The sequence below is a fragment of the Hydra vulgaris genome, chromosome 11, assembly GCF_038396675.1.
Source record: "Hydra vulgaris chromosome 11, alternate assembly HydraT2T_AEP".
Classification (NCBI taxonomy): Eukaryota; Metazoa; Cnidaria; class Hydrozoa; order Anthoathecata; family Hydridae; genus Hydra; species Hydra vulgaris.
In genome coordinates this window covers 55,490,160-55,516,507 of record NC_088930.1, presented here as the reverse complement: position 1 = coordinate 55,516,507, position 26,348 = coordinate 55,490,160, and the positions used below count along the sequence as shown (strand labels likewise).

The following is a 26,348-nucleotide window of genomic DNA, read 5'->3' as shown; positions in this document are numbered from 1 at the left end:
TTTACAGGAACATAACTTAAGGAAATAAAACATAACAAAGGAACAGCACATTATTTAACGAAAATACTGCTTTTATCCAGTTCTCCTAATCAGGTTGAGAATTGGACAAACAGCAGTGTTTCCTGCAAACTATGTTTTAGCCAGAAAGAGAACAACTAATCTAAGACATTTTTCAACCCATGGTAGCAATTTTCAGAGAAAAAAAGGCTTTTCGAATTACAAAAATAAAAATGGCACAAAAATAATGCTAACATTTAAACAGGTTTTAAAGGTAGAAAAAAGTTTGGGTTTTTGTGCTTTTTAAAGAACTTAGTTAATTTTTCTATTTGCTGAACTGACCTTTGTCAACCTGTTGAAGCAAGATACACTGCCACAGAGTTCGTGCCATTAAACATCACAAAATGCTAGATACAAATAATCAATTAGATTAATTTAGTTTAGGGATCTTATGAAAACAAGGTTTCTAGGTTTCTAGGTTCATTGTTTTACTATTTAGCTGTCTTTATTCACTTTACCAAAAAATTCTTTTTTATAGCTAAAAGAGCCCAAAATAGCTTTAGCTTTAGTTAAAGTATTTACCAATGATGCAGCATGATGCATAACTATGATGAGCAGATGCATAACCATGATGAGATGATGCAGCAAACATTGGTTATTAGCTGCTGAATGATAAATATTTTGATATTAATTGTTAGTAAATCAACTAAAATATACAACTTAATTCAACAACAACTAGTAGAGTCTTGTAATAAAAGGTACACAACAGTTTCAAACAACAGAAAAACTTTATTAAGGACCAGGCATAATTTAGCAATGCCACTAGTTAAGTAAAGGTAATCAATAGTTTGAATGAGGTCAGCAGTGTTGTTTTATAATTACTTTTATAGCTGCAATTCGAGTAAACTGTCCAAAATCTGTGAAACAAGATTTTGTGTCCAAAAGCTTGTGAAACAAGATTTTGCTTTAATTTTTTAGAACCTTACACCTATCCAAGCTGCTGCTAAAAAATATGTAAAAGTCCTAAATGTTGCCAATAAAATTCTTGATTTCATCATATGATTTAACTGTATGCAATTCAGCTAAAATAAGGTTTTGAAGGCCACAAGAAGCTTAGAGGGCTAATGGATTTATCTGTAAATTTAGTGGTTGCTGCCTGATTCAATTTTTCAGCCATATTTTAGCTGTTGCCTTACTTTGAGCCAAAGCGATTCGGCATGTCTTATTTTTATCAGAAAAATACTTTTAATCGCAGTAGATAAATTAATCAATGGCTTTATTGTTCTTTTAATACTTGCAACAGCTTACTCAGGTAAAACTTTACTCTCTTTGCTTTTTTGGATTTATATGTGCAATGGCGTAAGATATTAGACATTAGATAAAAAAACATATGAAACTTTTCAAAAATTTAAAGTTCACTCTAGAGGTTATCATCACAAATGTGGCAGTTGTGTAGTTGTAAAGTGCTTGCTTCATATAAAACAGATCTTAGCCTGATCCCCTCAATGTCCCTGGTAGTACCACACTCAACTTGTTTCTAAACACAGTGGCCTTGTTTGTCAAGGTTGTCAAATGTGTTAATAAAGGGAACTGCTGGGAAGGAGTGCTGCTGGGCCAATCTCTCTAAAACATTCATATTCTTCATGGATATGATAGCTTCCTGCTCTCATATCCTGCTAGTTTTCACCATGAAATTGCTGCTGTTGAATATGAAGTTATATAAGCCAATCAAGAACATGTGTCTAAATCTTTGAGAGTGTCTGTAGAAGATGATTTACAACACCAAGCAACAGAAGAGCTCCATGGGTGAAAGCACATCAAGGATAATAGAATCATCTGAGGCATTGATGATGGGTTCATGAACAGAGTTTCTAAATAAACTTGCTTTCTTGATGTTAGCACCAGTCACATAGAATGCCTGATAATCTTTTCTAATTCATCCAAAAGTTCTTGGAGAACTACACTTTGCAAGATCTTTTGATGAAATTTTAGACCAAGAGCATGGGTGTGCACTAGAATGTGTTTGTAGACCACAAATGAGAATTGCAAGCTTCATATCATAAGAAAAAAAAAAAGGGAATTCTTAAAGGTTCAGCAGATTAAAAACTTGCTTGACATTGCTATTGTTTTCATGGAGATCTTCAAAAATGGCAATTAGTAACTGGCGTTTAACACCAGAATCTTTGGCTGGTGAATTGGTGAGAAGTTGTTTTGATAGCTGAGATCGTGAATATGAATCTATTTTCACGATTCCGTAAGTTGCAACCACCTTACTTTTAGATAACCACCATCCACTCCAAGCTTCAAAATGTAGTCATCAAAGAGGTTTCTAGTTTCAAGAACTTGCTGAAAAAAAACTTTAAAGTCTTTGCAGTGAAAGTATATCTACCTGATTTGTGCCCTTGTCAGATGCAACTTGGATCCACATTTTGGTAAAATCCAAGTTTTTTGCTCAACTGATCAAACTCATAGAAGTTTTTCTCAACACTACTAGAAGCAAACAGTCTTCCTTTCTCCTCAGGTGTTTTGCTTAATTTGACAATTTTTTATTTATTCAGATGCCAAATTTATGAAAAAATGGATTGAACAACTAATGCTCAAACTTTTTCCCAGAATTTTACCATAATACTTTATAAAATAGCAATTTAGACTTTTTTAAATTTTTGGTACAGATAACTCGTTTATTTTTTTTTAAACTAAAAGAATGCAACCAACTTTTTTTATTTTCTTCTCAAGGCAACTTATTTATATCCATCTATCTAAATTTATAACACAGATAAAAGTAAAAGTTATAAAATACTAAGTTTTATTGCTCTAGATTTAAATATATCACGGTTTTTTAATGCGATATTATGCAAGTTTGAAAAGGGATTTTCTTCCATGGAGGGTGTAACCATATTTAGGGACTTATACCCCAGTAACCACCAATAATAGTACAATCATATTCCCAAAGAAATTACCTGGGTCATAACATCAAGCAATATTTCATTTTTTTACAAAAGTGACTCCATTTTTAAGTAATTTGATTTATTTATAAAACAAAATTAATTAGGGAATTAAGAAGAATTAAAGTTAAAATTAAAAGTTAAATAATGAGAAAACAGTTAACCAAAGACTTTAAAAATCAAAGTTTGTATCAGGCCTTGTTTTAAATCGTTACGCGTAGAACCATTTATGTATGCCTAAAGCGATTTTACATAAACAGTAAGCAATTTTAGTTAAGCAACTTTTTATTTTTTTCAACTTTTAAATCATTATATAAGTGGTAAGATAAAAAAAGTAATTCATTTTTAAAAAAGCCACAACTAAATAAATTTTGAATGAAAATTATGTTAAATTATTTGTTACAAAAGTTTGAATGACAACTATTTTTGTTATAAGCGCTATTTACTAATGAAATACCACCACTCTGATTTTGATCTGAAGCGCTCTGATCTGAAGCGCTTTGATCTGAAGCGCTTTGATCTGAAGCGCTTGATCTGAAGCGCTTTGATCTGAAGCGCTTTGATCTGAAGCGCTTTGATCTGAAGCGCTTTGATCTGAAGCGATCTGAAGCGCTTTGATCTGAAGCGCTTTGATCTGAAGCGCACCACTCTGATTTTGATCTGAAGCGCTATTTACTAATGAAATACCACCACTCTGAATGGCTTGGCTCTAGTGTCAGTGACTCTGCAGGCATTAAAGCCCACAACTTTTGCCTTTCTCAATCCCTAACTCAAATAGTCAACTTTCCAACTCGCTTTCCTGACAACCCTAATCATTTACCTTCTCTACTCGACTTATGTCTTGTTTCTGATCCTAGTCAGTGCTCAGTTTCTCCGCATTCACCCTTAGGTTCTTCTGATCACAGTTTGATCTCTCTAAAACTAATATCTCATTCTTCTTCATCACCTGAATCCCCCTATTACCGAACCTCTTTCAACTACAGTAAAGCTGACTGGGATTCTTTCCGTGACTTTCTTCGCGATGGCCCTTGGGTAGAAATCTTTCATCTTCCTGTCGACAAATGTGCTTCTTACATAACTTCATGGATTCAGGCTGGCATGGAATCTTTTATTCCCTCTCGACGATTCCAGGTCAAGCCTCACTCTCCCCCATGGTTTTCCTCACACTGTGCTGCTGCGATTGCCAATCGAAACCATTACTTCCATATTTATCAGCAAAAAAATTCTCCAGAAAACAGACGTCTGTTTATTACTGCTAGAAACAACTGTAAAAAGGTTTTGTCTAACGCCAAAACCCGCTATTCTCAGGTCAAAAAATCTCGTATCTCATCTCAAAAATTAGGCTCTCGTGACTTCTGGAGAATCTTTAATAATATCAATAATAAGGGCAAATCTATAATTCCACCTCTCTTGTATGGTTCAGACTTTGTCACCTCACCTAAAGACAAAGCCGAACTGTTTGCTAAAAACTTTTCATCAATATCATCTCTTGATTCCACTAATTGCGTTCTACCTGATATTGCCAACAAACAGGTTGATCCATTGCTTGACATTCATATCACTCCAGCATCTGTATCTAAAGTGATTTCCTGCCTAGACTCTTCTACAGCTTGTGGCCCAGACAACATACCTGTTATTGTCTTGCAGAAGTGTTCTCCGGAGCTGTCGTCTATACTCTCAAAACTATTCAACAAGTGCTTATTAGAGTCTTGTTTTCCAGCCTGCTGGAAAGCCGCATCTGTTATCCCTATCTTCAAAAATTCTGGAGAGCGATCTGATTCGTCTAACTACCGTCCCAAAAGTCTTCTTCCTATCATAAGCAAGGTTTTTGAATCTTTAATTAACAAACACTTAATTTCTCATCTTGAATCTAATAACTTACTTTCTGACCATCAATATGGATTTCGATCTTCTCGTTCTACAGCTGATTTGCTAACAGTAATAACTGATAGGTTTTATCGTACATTAGATGAAGGTGGAGAGGTTAAGGCCATCGCTCTTGACATTTCAAAAGCGTTTGATAAAGTTTGGCATGCTGGTCTTCTCCATAAGCTTTCTTCTTATGGTGTATCCGGCAACATCTTTAGGATCATTGAATCCTTCCTTTTCAATCGTAGCATAAAAGTTGTCCTCGATGGACAACACTCTTCTTCTTATTCTGTAACTTCAGGGGTTCCTAAAGGTTCTATCCTTGGCCCTATACTCTTTTTAATTTACATTAACGATCTTCCAGATATTCTCACTTCTAAGGTGGCATTGTTTGCTGATGATACTACCATTTATTCTTGTCGTGATAAGAAACCAACACCCTCTGATTGCTTGGAGGGGGCATTTGAGCTTGAAAAGGATCTCACTTCTGCTACAGCATGGGGCTCACAGTGGCTGGTGAACTTTAATTCAGATAAAACTCAATTTTTTTCAGCCAATCGTTATCGCAATAATTTAGATCTTCCTATATTTATGAACGGTGATGTACTCGATGAGTCACCTACTCTTCATCTTCTAGGATTAACTCTTACTTCCAATCTTTCTTGGAAACCATATATCAAATCAGTTGCAAAATTAGCATCTGCTAAGGTTGCATCTCTTTATCGAGCTCGCCACTTTCTTACTCTGGATTCTATTCTCTATCTCTATAAATCTCAAATCCGACCTTGTATGGAATACTGTTGCCATATCTGGGGCGGATCTTCTAATGATGCCCTTTCTCTTTTAGACAAGGTGCAAAAACGCATTGTAAACATAGTTGGACCTGCTCTTGCAGCCAACCTTCAACCATTATCACATCGTCGTAATGTTGCTTCTCTTTCTCTTTTCTACAAATACTATAATGGGCACTGCTCTGAAGAGCTAGCGTCTCTTGTGCCATCTACTAAAATTCATTCTCGTGTTACTCGTCATTCAATTAAGTGTCATCCTTTTTCTGTGACTGTTCCTAAGTGCTCCAAAAATGCTTATTCGTCTAGTTTTTTTCCTCGAACATCAGTTCTTTGGAATTCGCTTCCTTCATCTTGCTTTCCTGATTCGTATAATTTGCAATCTTTTAAATCGTCCGTCAATTGTTATCTTGCTCTACAATCTTCATCTTTTCTCTTACAGTAACTTCCAACTTTAATTAGTGGCTGCTTGCAGCCTTGTTGGAAGCGAAGATGTTTAAAAAAATAAAAAAAATAAAAAATAAAGTCAAATAAAATTGAAAATTTATTTTTATTTTGTTTTTATTTTATTGTAATAAGTGATTTTTTCGCTTGAAAAATGCTAATACTTTAAACTTGAAGCAAAGATCATAATAATATAATTTAGTTCTGATAAAAAATATATGGTTTGTTTTAAAACTAATTTAAAAATATATATATAATTTCATTCTTATATATAAAAAATAATTTAATTTAGATGTAAAAAATATGTAATTTAATTTTGATTTAAAAAATATATCTAAGTTTATTAAAATTAAAGTTGATGGGTTTAACTTAACTGTCAAATTTATTTAAAAATATTACTAAATATTGTTAAATTTTTACTTATTCTTAAATTTTACTTATTTAAAAAAAAAAATTAGCTCATTTTTAAGGCAATTGTTTTTTTGGTTTTTCTTCCTAAACATTTTTTTTTACTCAAAATTAAATTTGAAATAAACGACTGCATCAAAAATTTGCATAAATTGTAACTTGAACTTTTTTTTTAATGCAACTTTTTTTTTATAATCGCAGCGATTATTTTTTAACGTTATATACAGCGATATAATTTTATAAATGATGTTTGGAAATATAATCTTTGCTTTTACAACAAAATCATTAATAAAATAATAAACTTTTAATAAATAAGTAAATAAATTACCATAATTTTTTATTTGCTACTCTCTAATTTTATTTATATAAAAAATCATTTGTAGTTGCAAAGCCGCAATTAGAAATTTAAGAAATAATCATTTAAAAATTCAGAATTTTAACATATTTCAATTCATTTATGCAAATGTCAAGAAAAAGAAGAAATTTGTTAATATCAAACATTTTTAAAAATGTAATATTGAATTTAATTATCTAGTATTAAAAAAATAAAAAATAAACATTCCCTATAGTAATAATAAAAAAGAAGTTAAATAATATTTAACTAATTTTGCGGTAATTAATATTATTGCAGTAATTTAAAAAAGTTAATGGCTTTGAAAAATAAAAACAATAAAGAGAATTTTATGATGTCAAATTCACATTAGCCTAATGCGTTAAGCATTTTTGATTTAAAACAAGGCCTGGTTGTATCAGTCAAGAAGATGAAGATATGAGAGAGTTCCAAAGGAATAAAGTACGAGGAAAAAATTTGGCAAATAAAAGTTTTTGGAGCATGCAGGGACTGATACAGTAAAGATTCCACTTTGCTGAAGAATGACTCTAGCAAGGAAAAGTTTTGGTTGATGGAACTAGAGATGATTGATTCTTTGAGCAGCAATGATAAGTATGATGATAAGTATTTGCAGAAAAGAGATGCAACCTTACATCGCACAGTGGGACAGAGTGTGCCAAAATACCAAAAAATCATTGTCGGCATTGCATGATGAAAATTTGTCATAATAATAAAAACACATTCATTAGAGGAAACATCTAGTTAAAAAAACATTAAATATTTATTGAAATGTTTTTTATGCGGTTATTTACACATGAATTTGACATGCGTTTCAAAATGCTTATTTGCATTTTTTATTTATCGACTTTCTTACTGTTTTAAACTTAGTTTTTTGAGTATTATTTAGAAATATATTATTTGAATTGACATTGTCTTTTTTGCTCAGACTTTTCAAAACAATTTAACGTAAGTGTAATCCTTAGTTTTTATGCATCAGTGACAGACAGTTTTTGAGATTTTTTTTGCTAAAACTATTACTATTAGGTATCAGATAAACCATCCTCCAATATCATCCAAATCATCCTCCAATATCATCCAAATCATCCTTCAATATCCTCCAAACATTTGGTTATGTAAAACTAAAGCTCAATGTATGTAAATAGTCATGTATCATAAATATATTTTGCAACTTTTTGCAATAAATTAAGTTATTGCAAATAAATCGTTTCATAGTATTTATTTACTCGTTTCATAGTATTTATTGCAAAAACACATTTTTAATAAGTTCTTAAAACTCAATATTTTGTAATAATTTCTTAACAACAAATCAATTATGCAAAATGTATAAATACAAATATAGAACTTTTTTTTAATTATTTACCAATGGCTTCAATAAAATATTTTTTTTTGTTCTATATACGATGATTGTTGCTACTTTCTCCTTTCTGCAAAAAAAAAAGTTCAAACTTTTCTAACCTTCTCAGTATATCAAATGTTACTACATTAGGTTATGCACTAATAATTTTGTACAGATAAATGTCTGGAGGAAACAATAATTTTAATTTTGTTTTTAGATGAAATACTTTGAAGTTTACATTTCTTTAAAGGATAATAACATTTCTTTTTAAAACACTGAGAAATCATATTGCCATTTGCTAACATTCTTTGAGTTGCCCTTTGATCAGAACAATGACATTGGTGAGAGACTTAAGAACTTTTTAGCACATCTTAAATTGCACTGGAATACTTGTAAACGCGTAGAATCTATATTTATTAAAAACAATGCTAAACGGCTTGATAATGAAATTAATGTAAATGATTTTATTGCTATCAAAATGAACATAACTGAATGCAAATTCTCCATCCTCTGGTCAACCTCTTGATCTGCACTGCTCAGCCACCAATTACTGACTTTCAAGTGTTCTTCAAGAACTAAGTATCGACGTGTTAGCAAATTTCAAAAATGTCACTTGTCTAATGAGTTATTATTTGCTTCAAAAGTTTTATTAAATAAAGAAAAACAGAAAAGGCTAAAGCAATTAACAAAATATATTGCAGGTGTTTCATCAGGTGGTAAAAAAAATGCCTCTAGTTTTAATCAAATCCTGAACATGTCAAACACTGGATCAAGAATGTGATAAGAATGTAGAGTCTTCGATGCTTTCTGGCAATAAGGCATTAACATTGATGCTAGATTCAAATATGACCAAAGCTGCTTTTTAACTCCATAGAAATGCAGCAATTGCAAAACAATGCAACCTGTATTCTGCATATAACAATATAAAATCATCAAAACTTATGTGCTACCCTAAAAGCATGATTCTGACTATACTGCAAGCATACCACTGCAAAGTTTATGTGACCGTACAGCTCAAAGACTTTGTCAAGTTTAAAATGATGTTTTATGCATGGTATCTTTTAATTATAAAGCAGTTTTTGATGGCTCTACTGGCCAAAGTATATATAAACAAAAAATGTCTGTTGAAAGTTTTCGCAAGTTGAAAAAAGAAGAATCATTGTTTCTAACTTGCCTTGTTCCAATTCAGATTACAACTAATGATAGAGAAGTTCAAATTGTTATTTAGAGAAATCCAAAACCTTCTTCTACTTTATATTGCCAACCTTTAAGATTTAAATTTGAAAAAGAAACAAATGATTTATTACTCATTGAAGAAACTCCTTTAAAAAATAAGATCTTTAATCTTGTAGAAACTTGTGTTCAGCTATCTAATGCCAAAAAAAAGTTACAAAACTTTAATATGAATTTTCTACACTTCATTCATGGATACAAATTTTTGAGTGTCTCATTCATATTTCGTATAAGATACCAATCAAAAAGCGGCAAGCAGAAGGAGATGCAGAGAAAGCTCTCGTTAAAGAACAAAAAATAAATATACAAAAAGGATTTCAACAAAAAATGGGACTTATTGTTGATTACCCAAAATGTGGAGGGTCTGGAAATGACAGCAATACTGCTCAAAAAGCCTTTTCAAATGAAGATGAATTTGCCGAAATTACAAGAATAAACAAAGAACTAATCATAAAGTTGCACATAATCTCAGTTTGCATATCAAGTGGATTTCAAAGAGACACTTGTAAGTTTCGCTTATTTTGCCTGGAGACTGCAAAGCTCTATTCATGCTTGTACTATTGGTATTACATGCCTCAGAGTCTTCACAGGATCTTAATTCAGAGTGCATAAGTAATAGAAAGTATATTATTGGCAATAGGTCTATTTAGTGATGAAGCTCAAGAACCTAGAAATAAAGAATTTAGAAAATATAGGGAACGTCATTCCTGTAAAAATTCAAGAATACAGACAAATGAAGATGTAATGAAAAGACTTTTATGTACATCTGATCCAGTTATTTCATCTTTTAGAAAAACTGTTTCATCGATAAAAATAAAATTTCCTTCAGGTGTTGTAGAACTTTTTATTTGCAAGAATTCTATGTTCTACATTACGACATTAGTATTCCCTACTGATGTCATATTTAAAATTACTGAAGTCATATTCATTGTCACAGGATCAAAAAGGCCAATTAAGAGGTAGATAATGGAATCAGGAGTAAGAAAATGGCAAGTACAATAAATAGAAGCAACCTTAGTAGACTTTGCAATAAATTGTATAATAATGAATGGTTTCCATGAGAGGTCAGCAATAAACGATAATTCAAGAAAAGAATTTGGTGAGATAGTTGCATTTATTACTATAGAAATGTCAACAATATTGCAATAATTGCTTGCAATAAATAACAAAGATTTCTTGGAGTTAAAATTAACAAACCGCTGCAAGTTCAAGTTGTTACAGAATAGAGATAAGATTCAAGATAAGTTGCCTATTTTAAGCAACTAAAAGAAATGTCAAGACAGGAGTATAAAGTTGAGCTGTCAGTAAATAGAGCCAAATTAGAGGTACAATTGTCAGGGAGATAATTAATGTAGATAAAAAACAATACAAGACCAAGAACCTTAAGGTACCATAGAAAATACTGGAAAAGAAGCAAAGTGTTAGCCTTTGAGAAATACTTTAACACTGAAATTAAAAAAAATGATTTGATAATCTCAAAATTTTCCTAGTTACACCAATAGAATATTCTTCACATTTTTTAAAAATTGGAACCACAGATGCTATTTTCCAGCGAGCAGGAAAACAAGATTCAGTCAAGCACTAATTAAATAGTTTAAACTATTTAATTAGTGATTGAAGAGAGTTTTAGAAAACATTTTTGTAAGATTATGAAAGAAATGTTGTCTGGACCACAAGCCAAAGTAGACTTAATTTTAGAAATGACTTTAACAAGGAAAGCTGGAGTGATTTGGATGTCTAACAATAAGTTGACACGTTTAACTGCAACAGCACGAAGATTACTGCTATTAGTTTAAAAAATAAAATTAGTAAAAATGTTCTTCGCAAATAGTTCTGGAGGGAGAGTTTAAGAGAGGTAATAAGGTCAGACCCATGAATTGTAGATGGAATTACCTTTTCAACTTTCCTTTGTTAGTAACGCTGTTGAAAATTTTCCAAAAGCCTTTAGACCCTAATTTAAAAAATAAGATATGAGATTTAGTAAACTGTGAATAATGGAGCTTAGCATCTGACAGCATCTTTTTTACATTGTTTTCTTGTAAAAATAAAAATGCATTTTTATTTTTTTGTTAATTCACCTCCCCAAGGCCGAGAAGGCCACTACAGATGAGGAGGCTACTTAATTGTGTTTATAACCATCTCTCAACTCTATAACTTTGAAACACGAACCTTGACGAACAAGGCTGCTGTGCGGAGAAACGAGTTGAGTGTACCGAGTTGAGTGTACTTTTATACCTGCCTGGATCCAGGAGGTTATGCAGAAGCGGACTTACAAGCAGAGAGAAAAAACATTAGCCCAAGGACAAACATGAATAAAATCACACAAAAAATCTCAGTCAATCTTAGGTTAAAAGTAAGTAGAGTGGTGAAAGTTTGAAGAAGAAGTACGAGTTAAAAGATTTATAGAGATCATTGCATGGTAGAACCACCTAAAGAAGAAAAAAAGAAAAACTGAACATAAGCTAGGGTCAAAGGGGTAAAAAGAAAGAGTTCGGTCAATTTAATCAGAAATTACATCTAAAAGAGTGCAGTTTTGAGTAGAAGGAGAACAATAAAAAACAAAGAGAAAGGCAATAGAGTGAAAAGATGGCATCCTGAAGCACATAAAAGAATGGTCGGAGAATTCAAACTGATTCTTTGTTGAATAGGTAAATTGACACATAAATGTACACCATACATAAGCTGAGCATGTGACTATTAGAGTCCTTGCGACTCTAATAATCACATGCTCAGTCTAACAAGCAAGTCTGGTTCATTAGCAAGAAGTAACGTTCAAATGACAGAAAGTTTTTTAAAGACTGTAAATCTTTGTGAAAGAAATATTGATACAGTTAAGCAGTGGGGGTGGTTTTTCTGTTTAATATTTTTTGTAACTTTAAGCATGGTTTAAGTTATAGAGAACTTCACTCATTCATAGAGAGAGCATGGCATTCTTGGCAATGAGCTATGCAGTTATCTCAATCCTGCTAATTAGCCTAAAGTCATAACTTAGGGCTCTTTATGTGGCTTCGACAATGCACACCAGAAGCAATACCCAAGATAAGTATTTTTATCGAGACGCTCTTTACTCAACCAAGAGCCCAAAGCAAGTGAATTTTAATTCAGAGCTTAATTTACGAAGCCTTTGCCTTAAAAAGCAAATTCTACATAACAATACATATCTACAAATGCATTATAAAGATTTTCTAGGTGCTGCAAACATTTTAATAGGTGGATTATATCCTTGCATGAATTATATCCTTGCATGAATTATATCCTCATCTAAATGAATTGATCCAGTTTATGAAGTAATGATTTTCAAAAGTTTAAAATCATACAAAAAACTGAAGAAAAATTATGCTATTTTTTTATCAATATTTTTTTCTGCTCCATATAAGTTGATATTGTGTGATGACATCAATAGTTGCATGTTATAAGATGTTGGCAAACTTAGAAAACTAACAGAAGTTAGAAAACTTGTTTCAACTTGTGATGATAGTCCAGCTATCGGAGCAGATGTACTAATACTTAAATCATTATTTAGATAGAATACATTATCACAACTTTTATTCAAATATATTTTAGCATTTTTGCTTGTTTTTGTAATAACTCAAATTTCTTTTGGCAACATTTTAAATGAAGATTTACTTGTTCTATCTTGTTGCTAAGCAAAGCTTGAAAATCGTTTCCCTGACTCATATAATTTACAGTTTTGAAAGTTGGGAGTTGGGACTAGTTTACAAAAAAAAATATCTAACTTGATAAGTGTAAAATAGTAAAATAGTTAGTTTAAAAAATTAAAAAATGTTACGCAAAAAATATATAGAAGATTTTAAAAGAATTTGATTGAAAAGATATAAAAACAAAATACTGTGTTGACTTCAAAACCGTGTAACTTTAAGTAGAATTTAAAATCATATATCTTATAAAAAAAGACAACAAAACTAACTTTCTATAAGTTTTTCTAATTGTCAAGAACTTGCTGTCTAGTTTGGTGTCTAAAATATTCCAACAAATATTTCTCCAAATCTTCCAATGACTAGTTGCCTAAATGCATAATAATTCTAGTAAAAAAAAGTAAAATCTAATTTTAATAAAACTATATATTTTATGAAACTAATTGAGAAACAGTTAACTTAAAAATAGGTTCACATCAGAAACTTATAATAAAAAAAGATTAGATAATTGTTCTTTACTTAAGTTGAATCTGAGTTAGGAGGGTACTTTACTGCTTTAAGCTTTATAGTTCTTTAGAATAGGGAGAATAGTTATGTCTTTTATTTTTTTTTAATGAGGGTGTGAATAACATTGACTCGAGAGAATTTTTAACTTTAATTTAAAAATAAATTGTCTCGAGCAAAGGTTAATCACACATGCGAACTCTCTTCTAAAGAGCTTCATAGATAAAGACTTTAGGAGTATGCAGAAAATATATGTTAAAATTCAAAAATAAAAACTATAATCACAACCAAATTCTTTTCATCTATAATTTATAAATATTCATGATCTTCAAACTAATCTTTTATCCATACGATCTTAGTTTTCTTAAAATTCACCAGAAAAAAATGAAAACCATAGGTAAAATTCACCAGACCTGGTTGTAGCACAAATAAGTAAACTCACTGAAATGGTTGTAGCACAAATAAGTAAACTCATTGGACCTGGTTTTATAACAAATAAGTAAAATCACTGGATCTGTTTTTAGTAAAATTGTTACTTAAGTATCAATTTAAATTGATGTCTTTTTTTAAATATTAATTCACCTCCCCATGGTCTAGAAGGCCACTAAAGACAAAGAGGCTACTTAATTGTGGTTATAACCCTCTCTCAACTCTTTAATCCCGAAACACAAACCAAAAGCACAGAGAAACAAGTTGAGTGCGGTGTTACCAGGGACATGGTGGGGATGGAACTCAGAACTTCTTGCTTGTGAAGCGAGATTTAATTACGTTGAAACCAGGCTTGAATCATCTAACAATTTTTTTTGTTTATCTGACTATTTTAATAAATAAACCCAGCCACAAAAGACCATTTTATCTCTCAATGCTGCATTTTAGTTAATGATCAGTCAAAACTATATTTTATTTATTTATCTGTTAATACTGCAGTTTTTAGAGGCTTTTATGATTGTCATATTAAATGATGTGGCTCCAGTATAACTGACCTTGAATGCACTAAAGCTTTTGACTTAATTTATTACCCAGATAGTCAACTTTGTGACTTGCTTACTAGACAATTAAAAGCACTTGAATTTACATTTAAATTCACATCTTGTCTTTGAACTTGTGAATCAGCTTTTGTTAATGTCCTTAAAAAAAAAAACATGGGAGCCTTTTTTTCTTAAAGAGAAATATTTATCTTTTTTAATAAATTTTAAATCAAGCATAACACTACCCAAGATTGTCCAACATGGGGCCTGTGGGCCACAAAATACCTTTTAATACTGCCTTAAGAAGTGGCATCACTGTCTAATGTTCTATAAAAAAATTATTAAAAATATTTGAACGTTTTATACTTTTATATTTTAATAATGCTGCCTTGTAGGATACGCCTTTTTAGGCAAAGGCTAGGAGATGCCAACTCCGACTTAAAACACCCCCTGCCTTGGGGCTCTTGGTTGAGTAAAGGTTAGAGATGGTGTCTCGATAAAAATACTCATCTTGGGCAGATGTTAAATGTACCCGGCTACTGTCTTGTAGAAGGCCTCCTAGGCAAAGACTCAAGGGGTAAACAGATTCTATCTGTTGACCAACCTCGCACCCCTTCTTCATCTACTAGGCTGACGCAGATGTATTTTTAATACATTGTTTCCAGTTTAGGATGTTGAATGCTGGATCTTCTTGACTCAATGCATGGGTTTTGCTTGTGTCTCTGTTTTTATGACTAGGCAACTCATTCTATTATCTCCTAATGAGGGTACAGCTCTAAAACTCAGTTTTATGGTTCTGAGGCCGGCTGGTAGTCAGGTTTCCCGAACTCTGTGGTAACTCTCAGAGAGGCTGATTCCATCAACAGCTGAAAAATATCAAAGTATTACCAGTGCCATGTTGCACATGGATGGTATCCCTGTTTGTACTTTTGGTGTGCATTGCGGAGGCCACATTTGGAGCCCTTTGTTATGGCTTAGGGTTTATTAGTAGTAATGAGGCAATTGCTTGGGCTATTAAACGGTGTTCTGAGTACTATCTATGCTTTGAGTCAAGTTCTTCAATCCAATTTAAAAACGAATAAAGTACCAAACACTATAAAAAACAAAAAACCATCATCATCACCAAGTTCTCTAAACCTATCATTCACTAATATTCGTGGTCTTCGAAGTAACTTTTCTTCTGTTGAGTCTTATCTTTTGCAAAGTTCACCAGACCTACTTGCTCTTTGTGAGACTAATTTGAGTTCGGCTGTCTCATCTTGCGATCTTAGTGTTGATGGTTATCTTCCTCTAATTCGTAAAAACTCCAATAGTCACATACTTGGCCTCGTCATTTACATTCATAAGAATTCAACCATTTGTCGTGAAACTTGGTTTGAATCCACAGACTATTCTTTCACACGCTTTCGTTTAGCACCACTTCACTCTATTGTCTTTCTCTTTGTTCTATATCGCTCTCCTTCATCTCAAGACTGCACTCTATTTGACGTTATTTCTGATCATATTGACCAAGCCCTTTATCCATCAGCTAATATAGTTGTTGTCGGTGACTTTAATGCTCACCACTCTGAATGGCTTAGCTCTAGTGTCAGTGACTCTGCAGGCATTAAAGCCCACAACTTTTGCCTTTCTCAATCTCTAACTCAAATAGTCAACTTTCCAACTCGCTTTCCTGACAACCCGAATCATCTACCTTCTCTACTCGACTTATGTCTTGTTTCTGGTCCTAGTCAGTGTTCAGTTTCTCCGCATTCACCCTTAAATGATTCTGATCACGGTTTGATCTCTCTAAGACTATTATCTCATTTTTCTTCATCATCAGAATCCTCCTTTCATCGTACCTTTTACATCTACTTTAAAGCTGAATGGAACTCTTTCCGTGATTTTCTTCGTGATGGCCCATGGGTAGAAATCTTTCGTCTTCCTGTCGACAAATGTGCTTCTTAAATAACTTCGTGGATTCAGGCTGGCATGAAATCTTTTATTCCCTCTCGACGATTCTAGGTCAAGCCTCACTCTCCCCCATGGTTTTCCTCACACTGTGCTGCTGCGATTGCCAATCGAAACCGTTACTTCCATATTTATCATCAAAACAATTCTCCAGAAAACAGACGTCTGTTTATTACTTCTAGAAACAATTATAAAAAGATTTTGTCTAACGCCAAAACCTGCTATTCTCAGGTCATGAAATCTCGTATCTCATCTCAAAAATTAGGCTTTTGTGACTTCTGGAGAATCTTTAATAATATCAATAATAAGGGCAAATCTATAATTTCACCTCTCTTGTATGGTTCAGACTTTGTCACCTCTCCTAAAAACAAAGCCAAACTGTTTGCTAAAAACTTCTCATCAATATCATCTCTTGATTCCATTAGTTGCGTTCTACCTGATATTGCCAACAAACAGGTTGATCCATTGCTTGACATTCATATCACTCCAGCATCTGTATCTAAAGTGATTTCCTGCTTAGACTCTTCTACAGCGAAACTTTCTACTGGAAATTCTACTGGAATTTCTACTGGAAAGCGGCATCTGTTATCCCTATTGACAAAAATTCTGAAGAGCGATCTGATTCATCTAACTACCGTCCCATAAGTCTTCTTCCTATCATAAGCAAGGTTTTTGAATCTTTAGTTAACAAACACTTAATTTCTCATCTTGAATCTAATAACTTACTTTCTGACCATCAATATGGATTTTGATATTTTCGTTCTACAGTTGATTTGCTAACAGTAATAACTGACAGGTTTTATCGTGCATTAGATGAAGGTGGAGAGATTAAAGCCATCGCTCTTGACATTTCACTTCTTATGGCGTATCCGGCAACATCTTTAAGATCATTGAATCCTTCCTTTCCAATCGTAGCATAAAAGTTGTCCTCGATGGACAACACTCTTCTCCTTATCCTGTAACTTCAGGGGTTCCTCAAGGTTCTATCCTTGGCCCTATACTCTTTTTAATCTACATTAATGATCTTCCAGATATTCTCACATCTAAGGTGGCATTGTTTGCTGATGATACTACCATTTATTCTTGTCGTGATAAGAAACAAACACCCTCTGATTGCTTGGAGGGGGCATTTGAGCTTGAAAAGGATCTCACTTCTGCTACAGCATGGGGCTCACAGTGGCTGGTAAACTTTAATTCAGATAAAACTCAATTTTTTTCAGCCAATCATTATCGCAATAATTTAGATCTTCCTATATTTATGAACTGTGATATACTCGATGAGTCAACTACTCTTCATCTTCTAGGATCAACTCTTACTTCCAATCTTTCTTGGAAACCATATATCAAAATAGTTGCAAAATTAGCATCTGCTAAGGTTGCATCTTTTTATCGAGCTCGTCAGTTTCTTACTTCAGATTCTATTCTCTATCTCTATAAATCTCAAATCCAACCTTCTATGGAATACTGTTGCCATATCTGAGGCGGATCTTCTAATGATGTCCTTTCTCTTTTAGACAAGGTGCAAAATCGCATTGTAAACATTGTTCGACCTGCTCTTGCAGCCAACCTCCAACTATTATCACATCGTTGTAATGTTGCTTCTCTTTCTCTTTTCTAAAAATACTATAATGGGCATTGCTCTAAAGAGCTAGCATCCTTGTGCCATCTACTAAAATTCATTCTTGTGTTACTTGTCATTCAATTAAGTCTCATCCTTTTTCTGTGACTGTTCCTAAGTGCTCCAAAAACACTTATTCGTCTAGTTTTTTTCCTCGAACATCAGTTCTTTGGAATTCGCTTCCTTCATCTTGCTTTCCTGATTCATATAATTTGCAATCCTTTAAGTCATCCATCAATCGTTATCTTGCTCTACAATCTTCATCTTTTCTCTTTCAGTAACTTCAACCTTTAATTATTGGCTGCTTGCAGACTTGTTGGAAGCGATGTTTAAAAAAAATAAAAAATACATTAATTTTTTTTTGATGCCTTTGATTTGATGCTTTGTGAATGGCCTTTATTTTAATGCTTTGTTAAAGTAAAAGATTGGACATCCCTGCTATATCCCATGGATTTGCTTTTCTTTTGCAGAGACAGTAATTTTAATAATAACCATTTCTCTAATATTTTTCATCAAAAAAAATTTCCTTACAACAGATTTTTTTTTGTCGCAAGTATTCGATGCAAAATAATATTGCCTAATACCAAGACTATTTAATACAAAGGATAGAGGATAAGATTCAATAATTGCTTGAAATACAAAGATCTATTATTTTTAGACTAACTACCATATTTCATATTAGAAGATAAAAAATGGTTAATAATTACGTATTTGTCATTGCATCTCTGATACACAAACTTGATTTTACTACCGCTCCAAAGGCAGAATTCTTTGTAAATATCTTTTCTTTAAATTAAATTCTTGAATCTATATATGTGTTACTGATATGACACTTTTAGGCGTCGTGTGAACTCTAAACTTAAGTTTGTTTATACTTAGGCCAAATGAGAATATTTTACAAAAAGTTGGCTTATTGGAATCTGGAAACAAAAATTCCCCAAAAGGTTTGCTTCCCCTACCCCTAACATGAGGGCAATGAGTTAATAAAATATAAATTTCAGCCTACTATACTAAAAAATAAAAACTTCAGCCTATACTATACTAAATTTAATTTCATCAACAAGTTTTAAGTTTCATATAATAATTTTTTATTGTTCAAGAGTTATGACTATGCAAAAATTCTCCCCAAAATAAGGTAGTTGTAAATTTGACGAGATCATAACTTTTGAACACTAAAAGATTTTTAATCGAAATTTAAAACTTGTTGATTAATTTAAGATTAGTGGAATATGCTAAAATTTATACTTTATCAACTCATTCCCCATATGTTTGGGGTAGCGAGAGCTACTCCAAATGTAAGAGAAATGAGCACCCAAAAAAAAATGCATTTGAAATGTATTGCTTGAACCTTTGTTCAAGCAAGAAAATGTAAAGTGGAACAACCTAAAATAATGCATTTACAAAATCTACAACCTATTTTTAACCAAAATATTGGTATAGGCAATGTTCCACTTATCATATAAAAATGCTAATAAAATATATATTTTATTAGCATTTTTATTTTTAAGTTTATTTTTGTTGACACAGTAAAATAATAATAGTAATTCTTGCTAGAGCAAAATTACAACACCAATTTCAACAGCACAAAAATTTAAAAAGCTTTTAAATTTTTTCTTTTTACTGTAACTACCTCCCTAAGAGCTGTAACTACCTCCCTAAGAGCAAGAGTTTGTTAAATTTTTATTGTTAAAGAGGATACTTTTAATTCTTTAAATTGTATATTTTTAATAAAAACTTATTTAAAATTATATATTGAAACTATATTATTTATTAAAACCGAAAGTATTTTTAAAAATACCAAAATATTACATAACTCTATAGCTTTAAACCTGGGAACAAGCTCGCTGTACATATGGAGATATGGAGATAAAATTTGTTACTAATACAACACTAAGTAGGATTATCGGTAATTTAAATAAAAAACTGCAAACATGTAAATAACTGCAGTTTTAAAAGAATAAATTAAATATTAAATAAAAATAAGTCGAAACATCAATAATGTGATTCTTAATTTTCAAATTCATATTCCTATTTATTTTTTTGACTTTTTTGATATTATGATATAGATGAAAGTACAAAGGCAAAACAAAGTAAGCAAAGGAAAACAACCACAAACGAATATAAATAATAATTTTTTTTAAAAACCTTTTTATAACCTCCTATCAGATGGACCCTCTGATAAAGCTTGAATAGACTAACTGAATGATTATACCATGTAACATTTGTTGAGATTTTAGTTTTTTTCTTATCAGAAATAAAATGCTTGTATGTTCGCCAAAAGGTTTCCTCCTATACATAATAAAATTTATTTATCTCCTAAACAATTTCAATCATTTATCTCCTAAACAATTTCAATCATTTATCTCTTTAAAAAATTGTAATACCATTGTAATAATCATTTATCTCTTTAATATAACCAATCATTTTACAGTACTACAATTTACCTTAATACAATCAAATTATAACATAAATTTAACATTTCTGTAGTAATATAGTAAAGACACAGATTATAATTTGTTGAAACTTTTCTTTAACTTAAACAACCTAGTAAATAATTATTTTCATTTGATTAATGGTGAATTCAGAATCATCATACTGCATTCATTATTTGCAACCAGTAGAATCAGACCACAGATTTAAAGTTTGCTACCAGTACACAGTGGGTCAGAAAAATGCTATTTTCTAAAATGAGATCAGCCATAGATGTATTTATTTGGTCTTACATAAAGATTCGTTAGTGTAACATAATCCATAGAAAACTATTATTCAAGGAGGCACTATGTTATGGTGATAACGGAAAAAAAAGAATTTTCATATCCGGCTATAATAAAAACAAATGTTTAGAAGATGAAAATTATATTTATTTTAATTGAAGGTACATCACTTATCTTTAAGAAAAAATTAATGAACATTCAAATATGGTCCATCAGCAGCAGTTTGACGTAGTTTTGTCATGATGTTAGAACAGAAGCATTGTACAGCATTTATATCAATTTGACAAAATCTTTTGATTCGGGTAATCAATTGTTTGCAATTCTTAGCTTTGCAATTGTTTTTTATCCAAAGAAATCTTAAATTGGACAACACTGAGGCAAGTTTGTAGGATTGCAGTTTTTTGGTACTTATGCAGGGTTCCCACCAGATAAAAAAATTGAAATTCCAGGACTTTCCAGGACAATTTTTTTCTTTTTCCAGGACATTTGCTTTATTATTTCCAGGACTTTCCAGGACTTTTTTATAGATAGCCCAAAATAACACAATAAATGCTACTAAATGTAAATTAATATAGAAATCAAATGTAAATTTAAGAAATACATCATAGCTACATAAATATAGCTACATCACTACAGCTACATAACTAAGTAAAAATTCAAAAAATATTTGACAAGGAACAATTTTTTATTTGAAAAGAAACTTTTAATGCAACTTATTTCAAAAACATCAGAATCATTTCAAAAACTCCTAATATAAATACCATTTTAGCAAAACAACAATACAAAAACTAAAACTTTACTCAATAACTATGTGTACAAAGATATGCTTTAAAATTAAGCAATGAATTTATCATTTTCATGAATCATGTTTTTTTCTGTAATGTACAAATCCTCGATTTCCTTTTGTTTTTCTCGACAGAGTTTCTTTTTTTCATTTGATTCTTTCGAAAGAACAAAACTACTTTGCTTTTCTGTATTTATGGCTAGCATATCAGACTGCTCTATCAAAGTAGTTATTTCACTTTGCAAGATTCTACACTTTTCTCTAACTACCTTTTTCTCATTGCCAAAAATTTTTCGTTTTATATTCCTATTGTTACATTCTTTTTGTTCTCTTTGTGATTGCAAATAATCTTTATATCGAATACTTGCTTGTTTTACGTTTTGGAGCATTTCTTTATTAATTTTGATACTATCAGGGGATTCTTCAAAGGAAGACAAATGATCTTCAATAAGACGTAAGGCAACAAGGGATTTTTCTCTAAGATTTACAACAAGTTGTTTATTAATACTAAAGCCACGCTCATTGGAGAATAGTCCATGTGAAAACACAAAAACATTTTAAAAATACTGCAAACATCTTGATAAGCTTTATTTGTGCCAATAAAGTCAGAGAAAAAATGATCAAGACTATCATTTATAATATCAAAATCTTGAAATGATTTTCAATTTGAGTCTACTATTTTTGAAAATTTAAAATACTGATTTTTCGCTAGTTCCGCAGACTTTGATGACAAACGACCAAAATTAACTAACTTTTGCAATGAATTTAAAAATTACTGATACAAGTATTCCTTTTATTCGGATTTGATATGAAAACTGGGTTAATAGATACTGCAGTACGTACTATGACAAGCCCATCTGATGACACTTGTAGAATCTTTGATATGTCTATATCAAATATACAGTTTAGGAATGTTTGCATAACATCATGTGCTGTCGAGCGCCCCATGAACTCCGAATTAAGATAACATGTATTAACCATACTTGTATTGTCATCCCAAAATCTTACTAAATAGTCCATATAACCTTTCTAAAAAACTTGGTTCATGGATTTATCAAATGAAACAACGAAATAAGGTGTATTAAATAGGGAAGCGAGCAACTCCTTTTTAAAAAAGGGAGCTAATCCGAATGTTGCAATATAACTGGCCTTGGTGGGAACATTGAAACAACTTAGCAATATCACTATCTGGAAACATTTACTAAATAATTTACTAGAATCAGTTGAAGAATTCATTGAATATTTATAATACACAATATTAAGGCCCCAACAAACTTCAGCTTTAAGTGTAGATGTATTTATTAGCATTTTATTAATTGTTTTTTGGTTTTCTGATTTACTTGAGCATTCTGACATATACTCATTAACTTGAAAAGTGTTAGGAGTAGTTGGCATCAACAACTTGCAACTATATTACTATAATTTACTATAATTTGTATTGTAGTTGTATTGTTGTTGTATTGTTTTTCTTTACTTAAAAACAAACAACAAAATATTATCCCATTTTCCAGGGCTATTCCAAGATTTTACAGAATAATCCGAAAAATTCAGGACTTTCCAGGACTATCCAGGACCGGTGGGAACCCTGTTATGGGATGTTTTGGCTTTCCAAGAAGACTTGTGCTTTTTTGGCATAATGTGATAATGCTTTATCTGGCCAAATCAAGTAATTGCCATCTGAATGATATTTTTGAAAAAATAAAACCAATATTTTCTTCAAACATTGATTTTGGTATACTTCTCGATTAATAGCCAAACCACTTGGCTTAAACAATGGCTTGGAAATTCCCCTCTCAGATATGGCAATGTACCTCATCACTTTCTGCTCAAACTTGTGTTTATATTTGTATTTTACTTTTGTAAGTATTGTAGAACTTTTATCTGCATGATATCGATCATTTCTCGGAACTTGTGTTTTGGAGAGAGGGAAGCAACTTTCGTCATTCATAACAAAAATTTTTCAGAGTAATTTTGGGTCATCCAGTGGTATTAAGATTTCATGGTTGATATTTGCTGCTCAGTGTATTCCGGTGCTCTTGTTTCTTTTTGGCAGATTAATCCTTGTTTTTTCAACGATTTGCAGATACTAGGCTGCATACACTTTAATTTTTCTGTGGCATCTCGTTGACTTATTGAATCATTGTTGTTGAAAACACTGTGAAGCAAACGCAGCCCCTTCTTGTTCATTATTTTAGCTGGTCTTCCACTACCACTTTTATGATTGGTTGTTAAGGATGCCAAAATAGGGTAAATAGTCGAAACTGGAACATTTCCTTCTCAGCAGGTTCATTATATATATATATATATATATATATATATATATATATATATATATATATATATATATATATATATATATATATATATATATATATATATATATATATATATATAATGAACCTGCTGAGAAGGAAACAAACTGTACAGGTAAAGGGATCTAAGAATGTTAGGTATTTTATAAGATTTTGCTAAGCTCCAAATATTTGAGCATATACTTTGTTTTTACTTTTGAGAGTTGAAAAAATACTCCTGCTAGATTGCCAAAAAGTTTTATAAGTTTTTTAATACAGTTTTCATATGTCTTTAGATAAGTATTTAGGACTTTAGAATGTCAGGTTAAATAATAGGTAGTATTGTTGCCAATATTGCATAGGTAATCATAAATTTCTAAATATTATTTATTTTCAATGCTGAACATATTTTTAAATGTTTGGTTCACTTATTTTTATACTTTTTGCATTCCACCACACAATGCTAGGTTAAGGGACGTCAAAACATTAGGTAAATGAAAGTTAATTAAAAAAAAAAAAAATTATCTAAATTCAGTTTTTTTTTCCACATTATGAAATGAATATTCGGCTTATAGTTTCCTCACAAAACATCCTTAAAAACAAACATTAGTATGTTTTCTTTGTTTGATTTTGAACAAATAAATTAAACTAAAGTGCATTTACTAAAGTGGAGTACAAAAGTGTGTTTTGATATTCCTTTGCAGTAGAGAATTTTTTTTTTTTTTTTAATTATCTTTGCTTCCAACAAGGCTGCAAGCAACCACTAATTAAAGTTGGAAGTAACTGGAAGAGAAAAGATGAAGATTGTAGAGCAAGATAACGATTGACGAACGACTTAAAGGATTGCAAATTATATGAATCAGGAAAGCAAGATAAAGGAAGCGAATTCCAAAGAACTGATGTTCGAGGAAAAAAACTAGACGAATAAGAGTTTTTGGAGCACTTAGGAACAGTCACAGAAAAAGGATGAGACTTAATTGAATGACAAGTAACACAAGAATGAATTTTAGTTGATGGCACAAGGACGCTAGCTCTTTAGAACAATGCCCATTATAGTATTTGTAGAAAAGAGAAAGAGAAGCAATATTACGACGATGTGATAATAGTTGGAGGTTGGCTGCAAGAGCAGGTCCAACAATGTTTACAATACGTTTTTGCACTTTGTCTAAAAGAGAAAGGGCATCATTAGAAGATCCGCCCCAGATATGGCAACAGTATTCCATGCAAGGCATGGAATACTGTTGAGTATAGACGACAGCTCTGGGGAAAACTTCTGCAAGACAATAACAGGTATGTTGTTTGGGCCACAAGCTGTAGAAGAGAAGGGTCACAAGAAGGGCTACAAGCTGTAGAAGAGTCTAGGCAGGAAATCACTTTAGATACAGAAGCTGGAGTGATACGAATGTCAAGGAATGGATCAACCTGCTTGTTGGCAATATCAGGTAGAATGCAACTAGTGGAATCAGGAGATAATATTGATGATAAGTTTTTAGCAAACAACTCAGCTTTGTCTTTAGGTGAGGTGACAAAGTCTGAACCATACAAGAGAGGTGGAATTAAAGATTTGCCCTTATTATTAATACTATTAAAGATTCTTCAGAAATCGCGAGAGCCTAACTTTTAAGATGAGATACGAGATTTCATAACCTGAGAATAGCGGGCTTTAGCGTTAGACAAAACTCAAATAATTATCAAACAATTCTCAAAATAATTATCATTTCCAAGTGTAAAAGGTTGCTAAAAACAGGCAATCAAAATTTTATTTTTTTCTTTGTTTTAATTTTCATCTGAGTAATAGTTCTTCATAATTGAAACTAAACACAGAAAAAATACAAGTTTGTTAATTTTTAACGCTCAAAATTTAACAAAATCATATTCTTTTTAAAATAATAATTTTATATAAAATCATTGTATTTTTTAAGTTTAACTCGCAAATAACTAACGTTCCATTTACCTGCTAATATTAATTTGTTTGAGATTATGCTCGCGCACACAGATTTTCATTCAATTAAAAAAAGAAGTTTGATAATATTTATAAGGATAATTAATCTTACGTTGATTTTTTTTAAATATCAAAACAAAATTTATGTAATTTTTTTTTTTTTACAAAATTTAAACTGAATACTCAATAATAAAAGAAATCATTTCATGAATGTTATTGAAACATAAAAGTATTTTTGTCTCTTTTTATTCACCTTCATTAAGACGGGTTGATGTTTGATGTTTCTATTACAATTCAATAATAGAAAAGAAAAAAATTTAGTAAACGTGCAATTGATAATTTGAAATTTATTTAAAAATAATTTATTAAATAAACTCCTCTTATCAACGGGCTATGAAAGCTATGAAAAAAATTAATGAAAAAATTAATGAAAAGATTAAATGGAAAAAAAAAATTTTTTTTTAAGAACCCTATTATAGAAAACTTTAAATTTACCTATAAATCATTCATTCATTTATTACATTTGCAGAAAAAACTTACGAGAAAATA

General features: G+C 31.3%; 1 protein-coding gene across 3 annotated transcripts in view; it reads right to left on the bottom strand.

The window, feature by feature from the left end:
* LOC136086769 (uncharacterized) overlaps positions 1-26,348 on the bottom strand; it is a 95,962-nt gene that overhangs the window by 24,515 nt on the left and 45,099 nt on the right. For all 3 annotated transcript variants that reach the window (XM_065809249.1, XM_065809248.1, XM_065809250.1), the window contains exons 6-7: positions 20,214-20,357; positions 13,301-13,398 (exon numbers count right to left, since the gene is read on the bottom strand). In XM_065809249.1, coding sequence (XP_065665321.1) covers positions 13,301-13,398; positions 20,214-20,357 — 242 coding nt within the window. The remainder of the gene's footprint in view (positions 1-13,300; positions 13,399-20,213; positions 20,358-26,348) is intronic.